This window comes from Lutra lutra, chromosome 10, assembly GCF_902655055.1.
Source record: "Lutra lutra chromosome 10, mLutLut1.2, whole genome shotgun sequence".
NCBI lineage: Eukaryota > Metazoa > Chordata > Mammalia > Carnivora > Mustelidae > Lutra > Lutra lutra.
This window is the reverse complement of record NC_062287.1, coordinates 99,020,473-99,035,367: the sequence shown is the minus strand read 5'-3', so window position 1 is coordinate 99,035,367 and position 14,895 is coordinate 99,020,473. Positions and strand designations below refer to the sequence as shown.

The 14,895-nt window shown below is 35.7% G+C and overlaps 1 protein-coding gene across 1 annotated transcript; it reads right to left on the bottom strand.

Moving 5' to 3' along the window:
- Nucleotides 1-8,336: 8,336 nt before the first annotated feature.
- On the bottom strand, nt 8,337-9,254 carry LOC125078704 (olfactory receptor 4A15-like). Its single transcript, XM_047691749.1, has one exon. The coding sequence runs from the start codon at nt 9,252-9,254 to the stop codon at nt 8,337-8,339; it is 918 nt and encodes a 305-aa protein (XP_047547705.1).
- Between the last annotated feature and the right edge of the window lie 5,641 nt (nt 9,255-14,895).

The window sequence follows — 14,895 nt, the reverse complement described above, 5'->3', positions numbered from 1 at the left end:
CTTCATTGTATTTAACTGTATTTTTCATATATGACTATGTAAGCAGAGTTTTATACTTACATTTATACAAAAATATAAATATAGAAGTATATATTTTTTGTATATAACTTTTTCTTTCTTTAAAATTCTGGCATACAGTTTCTTCTAACAGACTAAAATATACCCAAAAATACTAGTGTATAGTTTTCTTCTAGTCTCCAGCCTGATCACATTCTCTCCTCGTTTTTTCTTTCTTAATTTTTTGCCTTCTTTTTTCAACATACTTCTTAACTCAACAATTCCTTTTTTTAAAACTTTTTTAATGTTCATCTTTATAGTCCTATTCCATCCCTTTATCATACTTATCCTTATTTTTGTGTATACATACAAGGTTTATATCTTTAAAATTTTGGGAGGCAGTTATTTTTAACAGACCAAGATACACCCAATATCTAGTGTGTGGCTCTGTTCTATTCACCAGCCTTATCATTTTTTTTTGCCTTTCTTTTTCTCACAGTTGCAGGTCTCTTCTGATTGGTATAGTGTATATTTTCCTAGGGTCATTCTTACACTTTTAGCATTTTGTTCTCTCATTCATCTATTCTTCTCTGGACAAAATGATGAAACAGAAAAACTCACCTTAAAAAAAAAAAAAGACAAAGAGGCCATACTCACTGCCAGGGACCTAATCAATATGGACATTAGAAAGATGTTGGAACTAGAGTTCAGAATGATGACTATAAAAGTACTAGTTGGGCTTGAGAAAGGAATAGAAGATACTAGAGAATCCCTTTTTGGAGAAATAAAAAAACTAAAATCTTAAAAAGTTAAAATCAAAAAGGCTATTAATGAGGTGCAATCAAAAATGGAGTCTCTCATCATTAGGATAAATGAGGCAGAAGAGAGAATTAGTGATAGAGAAGACCAAATGATGGGGAATAAAGAAGCTGAGAAAAAAGAGAGATAAACAACTACTGGGTCACTACAGAATAATTCAAGAGATAAGTAATACCATAAGACAAAACAATATTAAAATAATTGGGATCCCAGAAGAAGAGAGACAGAGGCAGAAGATATATTGGAGCAAATTATAGGAGAGAACTTCCTTAATTTGGGGAAGGAAGCAGGCATCAAAATCCAGGAGGCACAGAGAACTTTCCTCAAAATCAATAAAAATAGGTCAAAACATCATCTAATAGTAAAATTTACAACTCTCAGTGACAAAGAAAATCCTGAAAATAGCTCAGGACAAGAGGTCTGTAAAATACAACAGTACTAATATTAGATTGGCAACAGACCCAATCACAGACACTTGACAGGCCAGAAAGGACTGGTATGATATATTTAGAACACTAAATAAGAAAAATATGTGGCTAAGAATACTATACCCAATGAGGGTGTCATTGAAAATAGATGGAGAGATTAAAAAAAAAAAAAACTTCCAAGACAAACAAAAAATAAAATAATTTGTAAACACCAAACCAGCCCTACAGGAAATATTGAAAGGGGGATTCTTTAAACAAAGAGACAGCCTAAAAGTAACATAGGCCAGAAAAGAACAGAGACAATATACAATAACAGTCACCTTACTGGAAATACAATGGCACTAAATTCATATCTTTCAATAGTTACTCTATATGTAAATGGGCTAAATGACCCCAATCAAAAGTCACAGGGTATCAGAATGCATTAAAAAACAAGACTTATGGGATGCCTGGGTGGCTCAGTTGGTTAAGCAGCTGCCTTCAGCTCAGGTCATGATCCCAGTGTTCTGGGATCGAGTCCCACATTGGGCTCCTTGCTTGGCAGGGAGCCTGCTTCTCCCTCTGCCTCTGCCTGCCACTCTGTCTGCCTGTGCTTGCTTTCACTCCTCTCTCTCTGACAAATAAATAAATAAAATCTTAAAAAAAAAAAACAAGACCTATTGATATGCTGTCTGCAAGAAACTGATTTCAGACCCAAAGACACCTCCAGATTTTAAGTGACGCAGTGGAAAACAATTTAACATCTAGTGGACATCAAAAGAAAGCTGAGATGGTAATCCTTATATCTGATAAACTAGATTTTAAAATAAAGGCTACAATAAGAGATGAGGAAGGATACTATATCACACTTAAAGGGTCTGTACAACAATTAGACCTAACAATTTTAAATATCTATGCCTCTAATATGGGATCAGCCAATTATATAAACCAACTAATAACCAAATCAAAGAAACACATCGGCAATAATACAATAAGAGTAGGGGACTTTAACACACCCCTCATTGAAATGGACAGATCATCTAAACAAAAGATCAACAAGGAAATAAAGGTTTTAAATGACACACTGGACAAGATGGACAGATATATTCAGAACATTCCATCCCAAAGCAACAGAATACACATTCTTCTCTAGTGCACATGGAACATTCTCCAGAATAGATCACATCCTGGGTCACAAATCAGGTTTCAACCAGTACCAAAGGATTGGGATCATTCCCTCCATATTTTCAGACCACAGTGCTTTGAAACTAGAACTCAATCACTAGAGGAAAGTTGGAAAGAACTCAAATACATGGAACCTAAAGAGCTACCTATTAAGGAATGAATGGGTCAACCAGGAAACTAAAGAAGAATTTAAAAACATAATGGAAACTAACAAAAATGAAAACACGAATGTTCAAAATCTTTGGGATGAAGCAAAGGCGGCCCTCAGAGGAAAGTATATAGCAATACAAGTCTTTCTCAAAAAATAAGAAAGGTCTCAAATACACAACCTAACCTTACACCTAAAGAGATGGAGAAAGAAAAGAAAGCCTAAACCCATCAGGAGAAGAGAAATAGGAAAGATCACAGCAGATCTCTGATCTCTGCTCATAATACATTCTTATAACTGTATTTCTTTGGTGTTGATTGTGATTGCTCCTCTTTCATTCGTGATTTTATTTGGGTCCTTTCTCTTTTCTCCTTGATAAGTCTGGCCAGGGGTTTATCAATCTTATTAATTCTTTCAAAGAACCAGCTCCTACTTTTGTTGATCTGTTCTACTGTTCTTTTGATTTCTATTTCCCAGAAGGTTGCCCCCAGGGGGTTGCCCTTTCTCCACTTCCTTGTCAACAATTTTCCCTCTCTTGTTAATTTTAGCCATTCAGACTGATGTAAGATGGTTTCTCATTGTGGTTTTGATTTGCGTTTCCCTTATGATTAGTAATGTTGAGCAACCTTCCATCTGTATGTCTTCTTTGGAAAATATCAATTTAGGCACATTGCTCATTTTTTAATCAATTTTTGTTTTGATTTCCATTTGCTACTTAGTTGTATAAATTCCTCATACATTTTGGATATTAATCCCTTATGAGGTATATGACTTGCAAATATTTTATTTCATTCCATAGGTTGCCTTTTCCTTTGGTGCACAAGCAGTCTGGATTTAGAACTTGAAATCCTGAACTTCAAGATCATATCAGGATGGAAGGTGATATTAACTGGCCTAATCCCTTCTGTTTCATCCTTCTGGGAGCCTGGAACTGCCATTTTCCAAATCTGACATACTCACTGGAGAGACAGGCTACATGGAGAAGGAGCTAGAAGATTCCAACCTTCTAGCCATCTCTGCCAAGTCACAGATCACATGAGTAAAGTCATCCTAAACACTCCCTAAAAGCCCCTAATCAGCTGAATACCAGAGAGGAACCTCAGTCCATGTCACATGGAACAGAATGGTTCAGTCACGTGCTCCCAAAATAAACATATGGTTAGACAAGACTTGTGTATGGCAAGATATATCCCTGTGTGTAGTCAGATACACTGTGTGTGATCATATCAAATACTTATGTATACACATAAGCATTCATATGGGTAGTCAGATACTTATCCATATGTTTTTGGAAATAGACCTCTCTGTGTTCACATATAGACACATATATGAAATTGGATATATACCTACAGATCACTGAACAATGTACCTATATATAACCTGTAATTATACAGAGCTACATGAGGTCAGATAGAGATCTCTGTGGTTGAATACCTACTTGTGTATTGTCAAATGTAGGTCTATGAATTTTTAATGCAAACATACACACATGCCTCTGAGTATTGTGCAAAAGACACTGAGCCCTTTCTGATCAGCTCGTTGAAAATGTGAACAAACTGAGGGTTATGGAAGGGGAGGTCAGTGGGGGGATGTGGTAACTGGGAGACGGGCATTAAGGAGGTCATGTAATGTGAAGAGCACTGGGTATTACATGCAACTGGTAAATACATCTGAAACTAATGATGTACTTTATGTTGACTAATTGAATTTAAATTAAAAAAAGAAAATATGAATCAAATGTAAATAAGACAAGCGATTATTCAATTAATAAAACCAAAAGTCAAGATTTATGTACATTCTATGGAAATGATTACAAATTTACTGAGACATTGATCAAGCCTTCACAATACATGTCTCATTCTGGATGGGAAAACAAGATATGAAAACATGCCATTTTCCTCAAAATCAATGTGGAGGGTCATGAAATTCTAAATATAGATTTATGGGAAGGTTTCAAACTTCACAAAATAATCCTAAGGTTTATCAGGAAAAATAAATATTGAGAAACTTCAAAAGAATTGAAAAGGCTGAGTAATTAAAGGAGGTTATTCCTACAAGGTATAAACACCTTAAAATCCTTGACTACTGACATAGAATGTTAGTGGTAGGGAAATGCACCAAAGGAAAAGGAGGAGGAGGAGGGAACAGCACAGGAGGAGGGGAAATGGGCCACAAATCTAACAGACTAATTGTATAAAATTTCACATATTAAATAGAAAATTTTAAATTATTACTAAAATTAATAATAACCTTGGAAGATTATTTTTTCCTGTTTAAGGAAAACAGGCTTAGATTTATCCTTATAACAAGCAAAAATAAATCCTAGATCACTTAAAATGAAAACATTTTTGAGAGTTATTTTTATTTTTAAACAGATGATAAAATTTATAAATTCCCCAAATGAAAGTAAATGAAATTTTCCAAGAGTGATGGGATAGAAGAAATCAAAATTTAAAGAATATGGGAACATCATTATAGAAAAACACACATAGTAAATGTTTTGAGCAAATATCAAAGAAGACTATTGTAGCAAATGTATATATTTAATGTAGAAAGAGTTCATGAAAATTCATCAGTAAAAACTCTTCAAGAGATCAAGAATTCAAGAATGCAAGTAACTGACAAAGTTCATGGAGTGGATTCTATGTCACACATTGTGCAAATACAGAGTATAAAGACAGTTAAGTAACATTTCGTGGCTTAAAAGAACTTATAGAATAATTAACATAGACAATCAAGATTTTTTTTTAAAGATTTTATTTATTTGACAGAGAGAGATCACAAGTAGACAGAGAAGCAGGCAGAGAGAGAGAAGGAAGCAGGCTCCCTGCTGAGCAGAGAGCCCAATGTGGGACTCGATTCCAGGACACTGGGATCATGACCTGAGCCGAAAGCAGCAGCTTAACCCACTGAGCCACCCAGGTGCCTGACAATCAAGATTTTTATCTCATCACTTGCAATAACAGTACAAATTTGGAAATTAACTAAATGTCTAAGTTCATTTGGGCCACTTTAACAGAATACCACAGACTGATTGGCTTCAACAAAAGTCATTTATTTCTCACAGTTCTGGGGTCTGGGAAGTCCAAGATCAAGACATTTGCAGATTCTATATCTGGAGAGCTTGCATCCTAGTTCATAGATAACTGTTTTTGCTGTGTACTCACATTGTAGAAAAAGCAAGTGAGGTCTACGGTGTCATTTTTTTTTGTAGATAATTCATGTTGCTTTTATTTAGAATAAGAATGAATCATACAGTTCTTCAACAGTGAATTTGTTTTATCATTCATAGTATATGCTTAAGTTGAAATTACTATAGATTCTTTTTTTTTTCATTTTATTTTATTTCTTTTCAGTGTTCCAGAATTCATTGTTTATGCACCATACCCAGTGCTCCATGCAATATGTGCCCTCCATAATACCCACCACCAGGCTCACCCAACTCCCCATCCCCTTCCCCTCCAAAACCCTCAGTTTGTTTCTCAGACTCCACAGTGTCCCATGTCCATCTCTGCCTCCAATTTCCCCGATACCCCTTCACCTCTCTTCCAATGTCCTCCATGTTATTCCTCATGCTCCACAAATAAGTGAAACCATATGATAATTGACTCTCTCTGCTTGACTTATTTCACTCGGCATAATCTCTTCCAGTCCTGTCCATGTTGCTACAAAAGTTGGGTATTCATGGTCTCTGAGGGAGGCAGAATACTCCATTGTCTATATGGATCATATCTTCCTTATCCATTCATCTGTTGAAGGGTTTCTTGGCTCCTTCCACATTTAGGGGACTGTGGCCATCGCTGCTATGAACATTGGGGTAAAGATGATCCTTCTATTCACTACATCCATATCTGTGGGATAAGTACCCAGTAGTGCAATTGCAGGGTCATAGGGTAGCTCTATTTTTAGTTTTTTGAGGAATCTCCACACTGTTTTCCAAAGTGGCTGCACCAACTTGCATTCCCACCAACAGTGTAAGAGAAATTCTCCTTCTCCACATCCTCTCCAACACTTGTTGTTTATTGCCTTGTAAATTTTGGCCATTCTAACTGGTATAAGGTGGTATCTCAATGGGTCTTGATTCGAATCTCTCTGATGGCTAATGATGACATACATTTTTTTCATGTGTCTGTTAGCCATTTGTATATCTTCTTTGGAGAAGTGTCTGTTCATGTCTTCTGCCCATTGTTTGATGGGGCATCAGCCCCATCTTGGATCTTGGATATCAGCCCGTTGTCTGTAGTGTCATTTGTGAATATCTTCTCCCATTCCATGGGTTGCCTCTTTGTTTTGTTGACTGGTTTCTCTTTTTAAAGAGACAGTAGTTACATTCATGACAGCTCTACCTTCATGACCTAATCAGCTCCCAAACACTCCACCTCCAAATATCATGAATTATAAAGAATTTAATGAATTTTGGAGGGAACACAAATATTCAGTCTATAGCGACATCTAAAACTGATGACTTAATGATATAACTTCTGTTTACTATTATTTAATGATAGTGTCTTATTTGGGAAGAATTTGAGATGACATAAGAAATCTCCATGTAATAATAATTGATATAAATTGGGATATAAAGTTTCTCATACACTGTGACTTACCAGTGAAAAGGCTCTATTCCCCATAGCCAGGGCACCCCATGAATCCATACTAAATAAGGGAGGCAGAAACATGAGTTTCTTTGATCACATACTTCCTACACTATTAGTGGCAGATAACATTTTCTTTCAAACCTCAGTCAGAGAGAGGGAGACTTATGAAAGAGATCTCTGTTAAAGAAATCAATACATATTATGACCTCTTTTTACTCAATAATCTTCATTCCACTAAGAGAAGAGGTAAAAGTGGCATGCCATATTGTCAACATCTTTCTTACAAATGATATCACCCAAAATATCTGGTGTCAGGTTCTGTATTGCATACTCAAAGCTCATGAAGTATGGATTATGTTAATTCCACAAAAGAAAGGAAGGGCCAAGGTCCCTAAAGAAGGCAATGAAATGCTGTAAGCAAAAGCACAGATGGGGATACTGAAAAATAGCAGAGATACTATCAAATATTCTAAACTATAAGGGAAGATTAATGGATCATCTCAATGAAAATACAACACGGAACAAAGGTGCTCCACATGAGGAGATAATAGGATTCCCCACTTAGAAAAATAAGTAAGTCTTACTTATCATATCTAGGTCTTTTGTTCGGATTTTTTCCTTGCCATAAATTCTTTATGAGTAATATTATAATGCAGAAGATGAATTCCTTTTCAATCCTATTAGCTAAGTAATATGAACAAAATTACATACTTAACCATCTTGCAGTTACAAAAATAAGATATATACTTCAAGTATTAAGTATGAGTTGTCTTTGTATGGGAGGAGTGCACCAAGTGTTTATGCCCCATTTCTGAAAATCTTTCTCTAAAATATATAATGAGCATTATTAATTCTGAAAAAGAACAATTGGGTAAAAGAGAAGCATGTGAAAATTGTCCAATTATGAAAATAAAGGTACAATATTTATTATAGCAAAACTCATCATATAGAACACAAACCTATAGTTTCAATAGAAACATTTTATGCCCAAAAGCTACAGACCTATTTTCCTAACAATTTATGAAAATCTTAGAAATCTTTTTTGATCATTATAATATTTACACTGTAAATGCTTTCATCATACACAAGTTCATTAAACCTGAGGAGAAATTCGTTACAAATAAATAATCCTTTCCTGGATGGAGTAACTCTTCATTGAAAAAAGGTGACAATTTCTCTTCAGCATCATTTCCTTCTTCTGGACCACAGCTTTTTCATAGCATTTTTCATCTCTCCGCTTCTCAGAGTATAGATCAGAGGGTTTAACATAGGGGTGATAACTGTGTAAAACACAGTCAAGGATTTATCAATGGGTAAAGTAGAAGGAGGTCTCACATACATAAAAATGCAAGGGACAAAGAAGAGGACCACCACTGTAATGTGAGAGCCACAAGTGGATAAGGCTTTGCGCCTCCCTTCCTGACTGTGGGTCTTCAGAGATTGCAGAATGACCCCATAGGAAATGAGTAAGACTGTAAAGATGACCACACAGATTGCTCCATCATTGGCAACTACAGTGAGACCAATAACATAGGTGTCGGTGCACGCAAGTTTTAATAACGGGTACATGTCACAGATAAAGTGGTCGATGACATTGGGACCACAGAAGGGAAGGTTGTAAACAAAGAGAAGTTGAACAACAGCATGCAGAAAACCTCCAACCCAGGCCAACAGCAACAACAGAATACACACCCGTTGATTCATGATTGTCAAATAATGCAAAGGTTTGCAGATGGCCACATAGCGGTCATAGGCCATGACCACCAGGAGCAAAATCTCAGCACCACCAAATAAGTGTCCTATAAAGAGCTGGGACATGCAAGCTTGGAAGGAAATGGTTTTCTTCTCATAGAGTAAGTCTATAATCATATTTGGAGTAACTGTAGTAGAATAAACAGCATCCATAAATGATAAGTAACCAAGGAAGAAGTACATAGGGGCATCCAGGGTTGGGCTGACCACCACAGTCACCACAATGAGTAGGTTGCCCACCATCGTCACGATGTAGATGATCAAGAACACGACAAATAGTATTTTCTGACCTTGGAGGCTCTGGGTGAGCCCCAAGAGGACAAACTCAGTCACATTGTTCCTGCGTTCCATATGTTCTTTTGCATCTCCTTATTTCACAGTTCAAGAAAAAACTAGCTATAAATGTGATAATTACTGGTGACTTCCTGAAATCTAACACAATCTGTTTATTCATTTACCTAATAGGCATTGTAGTTTCTTATGTTCCAGTACTTTCAGAAATTATAAGAATACAAGGTGGATGAAAACATTCTCCCTAACCTCACCAGTCTTGCTGACTCAGGCAGAGATAAGTCACTAAAAACATTGTGGGGAAAGGACACAGTATAAATAAATGGAGGGGCACAACCAACTTTCCAACTGGAAGCTAGTAAAATTGTACATGTAGTGAATTCTTCATATACAAATTTTTAAATGCATTGTTTTAATGAAAAACTACAACAAGATTTGTATTTGCCTCCCAGCTAACACAAGAGATGACTTTCTAACTTCTGGAATCTTCTTAACTCATAAATGAAATAGATACATTTTATGATATCAGAACATCTCAAGGACTTAAAGGTACCATGACATCAATAGATAAAAGTAGACGGTGGAAAAGACTTGCATTTCAGAGGACATACACAGAGTTAATATCAAAATAGACACAGAGCTCTAAGCAAAGAAAATATAGAAGACAAACCAATCGCAAGTGGGTAAATCATTTAAAGAAATATTTATAGGAATAACCAACAAGCATATCCTATGATGCTGAAACATATCTGTAAACAGAAACATAGGAACTGAAATAAGAGCTTGATTATGAAAGTGTGACCTGGGATTCTCCAAAATCACTCATTCAAGTTTGTGGATGCTACACCACCCTCTAACTTCCACAGATCAGCAAACAATGCTCAGAGAACATATCAATTGAAACCATCTGTAGAGTTAGAAATATTTTGCCCATTAAAATATCCCTAGGCCTGAAACTAGTTTCTAAAAATACTGTTTGAGAAAATACATTTATTCTGTATCTTTATATATAAAAATAGCCAAAAAAAAGTATTACAGAACTGAGCTAATTCCCATATATTCTAATAACCATAAAGAATCCCTAATATAGCTGATTGTCAGATTCACACAGCAGAACTTTTAAAAGACTGAATCCCAGCACCACCAAGATGTAAAATATAAAGTCTACTTTGGAATCTTACATCTAATTACACTTCCTGGGTTAACCTGCATGCTGAAACACCTTTCAATTCAAGGTTGCATCCCTTCTCCCTTCTCTTTTGTGCATGGATACCATCTCTGTGCACACAGATCAAGAAAACACATGCATCATCACAGAATCTTGAACAGTTTCCATGTGAACAATGCTTTCTATGTTTGCAGAAAGTCTTATTCATTTCAGTCTTTCAGAAAAACGTTACCTCAAATTTCTGGGATTTTCAAATGAATACAAAGGCCCTATAATCTAAACAAGTCTGAATACTGGCTGTGAACAAAAAGACCCAAAATCTTCATTGATAGCAGATTTGTTTCAATAACAAAAGAATGTTAAACCAACATTTTGAAGTTAAAAAAAAAAGGAAGAAGAAGAAGGTCAAGTGGGCACCTGGGCGGCTCAGTCAGTTATGTGTCTTCCTTCTGCTCAAGTCATTATCCCATGGTCCTGGGATGAATTCCTAAGTAGGGCTCCTGCTTCAGAAGAGAGGTTTTTTTTTCCCTCCCTCTGCCTCTGCCCCCTCCCCCTCTTTGTGAGTTCTCTGTCTCACTCATCCACTAGATCTCTCTCAAATAAATTTTTAAAAAATCTTTTTTAAAAAAAGTTTAACTTTGCAGGAGAGAAAGTTGTGAATTGTTAGAAAAGTTCATGTGGTTATGTGGTCAGTTATACTGGTCTGTCTTCACAAAGCATAGTTAAACCTTGGATTCCCTGTATGGAGAATAATTGCATATACATACTTCATTATGTTTTGAGTCCTTCCTTTCAATTCCTGATAAAGTCGGTCATTGAACACTGATCCAAACTATCCTAGATCAAGACAATGGTGTGTAAACACTTTATCTGCATTTGAACTACAACACAGATTGTTCAGTCATTGAACTGGTACATCTCCAAGACTGATTCTTCCCTAATTAAATTCATTGGGACCTTCATCATAATTTTGAGAGTAGGCCTGCATCTCCAGAGATGCCAGCAGGATAATAACCATGTACAACAGGACTTAAACTTTTCCTCTTGGGGAGAAATCACAAAAGAACATTTTGAGATTGAATCACCAAAAGAGAAATGTCCACTGTGGACAGAAATAAAATATGTAAAAACTCTCTTCTTTCAAGCATGACTTTCAAAATAAGCATAGCTGTTCTGATTACACTTAAGCTATGTCTTTGCACACAAACACCTAATCTGACTTCTAGGGCATCACAAAAGTAAATTGTGTCTAACCCATTTAAAAGTTGTCCCAAATGTGGATAAAGCAAGATTCTCCCCTAAGGGGAAGAGTCTTGAGTTTGTCACATAAAGGCACACAGACAAGTTGATAGAACCTGTGTTAGTATGGGAGTGGGGAGGGAGAAAACACTGTGGGAGGTTTCCACTTATCTCAGAGTGCTCAGAGAATGTTCAGCAAAATACACACTACACTTGGCCGAAAAACAAATTGCAATGCATTTTGAAGGACTTAAATCATACAGAATATATATAATGAAATTCAACAGATAAATAACACTGTTTCCCAATTATTTACAAATTAAACAACATAAATTTAAATTACCATGAATTAAAGAAGAAATATCAGTGAATAGTTTTTATTTATTTTTATTTTTGTAAGATTTTATTTATTTATTTGCCAGAGAGAGAGAGCATGCACAAGCAGAGGGAGCAGCAGGTAGAGGTAGAAGCAGAATCCCCACTGAACAAGGAACCCAGTGAGGGACTGGATCCCAGGACCCTGAGATCATGACCTGAACCAAAGGCAGATGCTTAACTGACTGAGCCACCCAGACATCTCAGTGAATAGTTTTTAAAATGAAGTTTCAACAGAAAGATAATGAAAGGGGTGTGTGTGTGTGTGTGTGTGTGTGTGTGTGTGTGTGTCTACTGGGTGCAGTTAAAGGAGTGCTTAGAAAGAAATGGATAGCTGTAAATAGAAGTATTAGGAACCAAGAGACATTACATGAAATGAAGTCAAGCCTCCATCTTAAGAACCTGAGCAAGGAAAACCAAAATAAACCCAAAGAACATTGGGTAGAATGGAAATACTAAATAAAATATAGAAACCTTGGGGCACCTGGGTGGCTCAGTGGGTTAAGCCTCTGCCTTCAGCTCAGGTCATGATCTCAGAGTCCTGGGATCGAGCCCCGCTTTGGGCTCTCTGCTCAGTGGAAAGCCTGTTTCCCTTCCTCTCTCTCTGCCTGCCTCTCTGTCTACTTGTGATCTGTGTCTGTCAAATAAATAAAAATCTTAAAAATATATATAGAAACCTTGGAATGAGAAATTAATTGAATAAAAACTGGAATACAACATAGTATAAAGAAAATATATAAATCCAGGAAGTTGTTCTTTCAAAGATTCCTAAAACTGATACGTTCCTAGCAAAATGGATTAAGAAAAAAATCTAAGAGAAAGAACAAAGGATAAGAATCAAGAATGAAGAGAGCTCCATCCTTCCATTCTACTGATCTGAAAATGATAACAAAAGAGCATCATAAATGAATTTATGCCATCTAAGAAAGTGGAGCTCTGTTATGAAAGATACAACTTTCTAAAGAGACACAGAAAAATAATTAAAAACAGAAATAATCTGGGGTGCCTGGCTGGTTCATCGGTGGAGCATGTGACTCTTGATCTTAGGGTCATGAGTTCAAGCCTCATGTTGAGTATAGAGATTACTTTAAAAATAATAACAATAGGGGCACCTGGGTGGCTCAGTGGGTTAAAGCCTCTGCCTTCAGCTCAGGTCATGGTCCCAGGGTCCTGGGATCGAGCCCCACATCGGGCTCTCTGCTTAGCAGGGAGCCTGCTTCACCTCCTCTCTCTGTCTGCCTCTCTGCCTACTTGTGATCTCTGTCAAATAAATAAATAAAATCTTAAAAAATAATAATAACAGTAATATTTTTTGAACTGGAATAATCTAATGCTGTTAAATAAGTTAATAAATAAATTCTTTAAAGTCCTTCCCCTCCTAAAACAAAAATTTCACTCCCATAAAATTTATCAATTATCCTATATAAAAATTAATCAAAGCATAGTACCAATCTTACATAAATATGTTCAAGAATAAGGAGAAATTAAAATACTCCCTAACTCATTTTATTTATCCAACATAACCTTTACACCTGGAAACAAGAGCATCACAAGATCAATAATTACACCAATCTTCTAAAATTTCCCTATTCAAAGACAAAATAGTTTCATGCCTAGAAAATCTCAAAGGATCTACAAAAAGAGTTACTAGAATTAATTAGTGAGTTTAGTAAGGTCATAAGATACATACATGATCCAAAAAATTAATCATGTATCTATAAATTAACAAAAACAACTTGAAATTGAAATTTTTAAATGTGCCATTTAAACTAAAAATAAAAACCATGACCTCCTTAGGCATAAAATGCATAAATATATGCTGTAATATACTTAAACTACAAAATATTAATGAAAAATATCAAAGGAAAAGTATTTGGGGAGGTATACCACAGTCAGGAATTGGAAGGCTCATTACTGCTAAAATCTCAAATCTCCTCAAAATGATATAAAGATTCAATGCAAATCTCAACAAAATCCCACTAAGCTTTTATGTGTTATAAAATTAAGTTGGTTCAAAAATTTATCTATAAAGGTAAAAAAACAGGATTCCTGTGTGGCTGGTTGGTTAAGCATCTGCTTTCAGCTCAGGTCATGATCCCAAGGTCCTGGAATCAAGTCCAGATTCAGGCCCCTTGCTCAGTGGGAAGACTGCTTCTCCCTCTGCCTGCCCCTCCTCACACGCCCCAGCTTGTGCTCTCTCTTCCTCCCTCTCTCTCTCAAAAATAAATAAGTAAATAAAATATTTTTTAAAAGAAAGGTAAAATAATAGAATAGCCAAGTTTAATTTTGAAAAGAACAAGTTCAAGAAGTTAGACTACCTACTTTCTAGACTTAATATATAGTATTGGAGAAAGGGTACATATGTAGGTCAATGAAATCAAATAGTCTAGAGACAGACCCTCATATTTGATAACTTATAAATGCATGGAGGCAATTCAATAGAGAAATGATAGCCTTTTCAACAAATGGTGCCGCAACAAAAGGGTATCTATTTGAGAAGAGTGAACCTTGATCAATACCTCAAGTCCTAAACAAAAGTTAATCCAAAATGGCTCATAGAGCTAAATATAAACCTAAAACTATAAAACCTCTTGATGAGAACATCAGAGAAGATCTTTTTGACTTTGAATTAGGCAAAGATTGTCTAGGTATAACAATAAAGGCACAGTCAATTTAAAAAGTGATGTCTTGAACTCTGTAACACAAAAATTACTCTTTTTAAAGGATATTTTTATTAAAGAAAATGAAAGATAAGACACTGGCTGTGAGAAAATATTTGCGAATTATATATCTGATAAAGGACTTGTCTTCAGAATACATAAAGAATTCTCAACTTTCAATAATAATAAACAACTCAGTATACAATGGTCGAAGGAACTGAACAGACATTTCACCAGAGCAGATAAATAAATGGGCAAA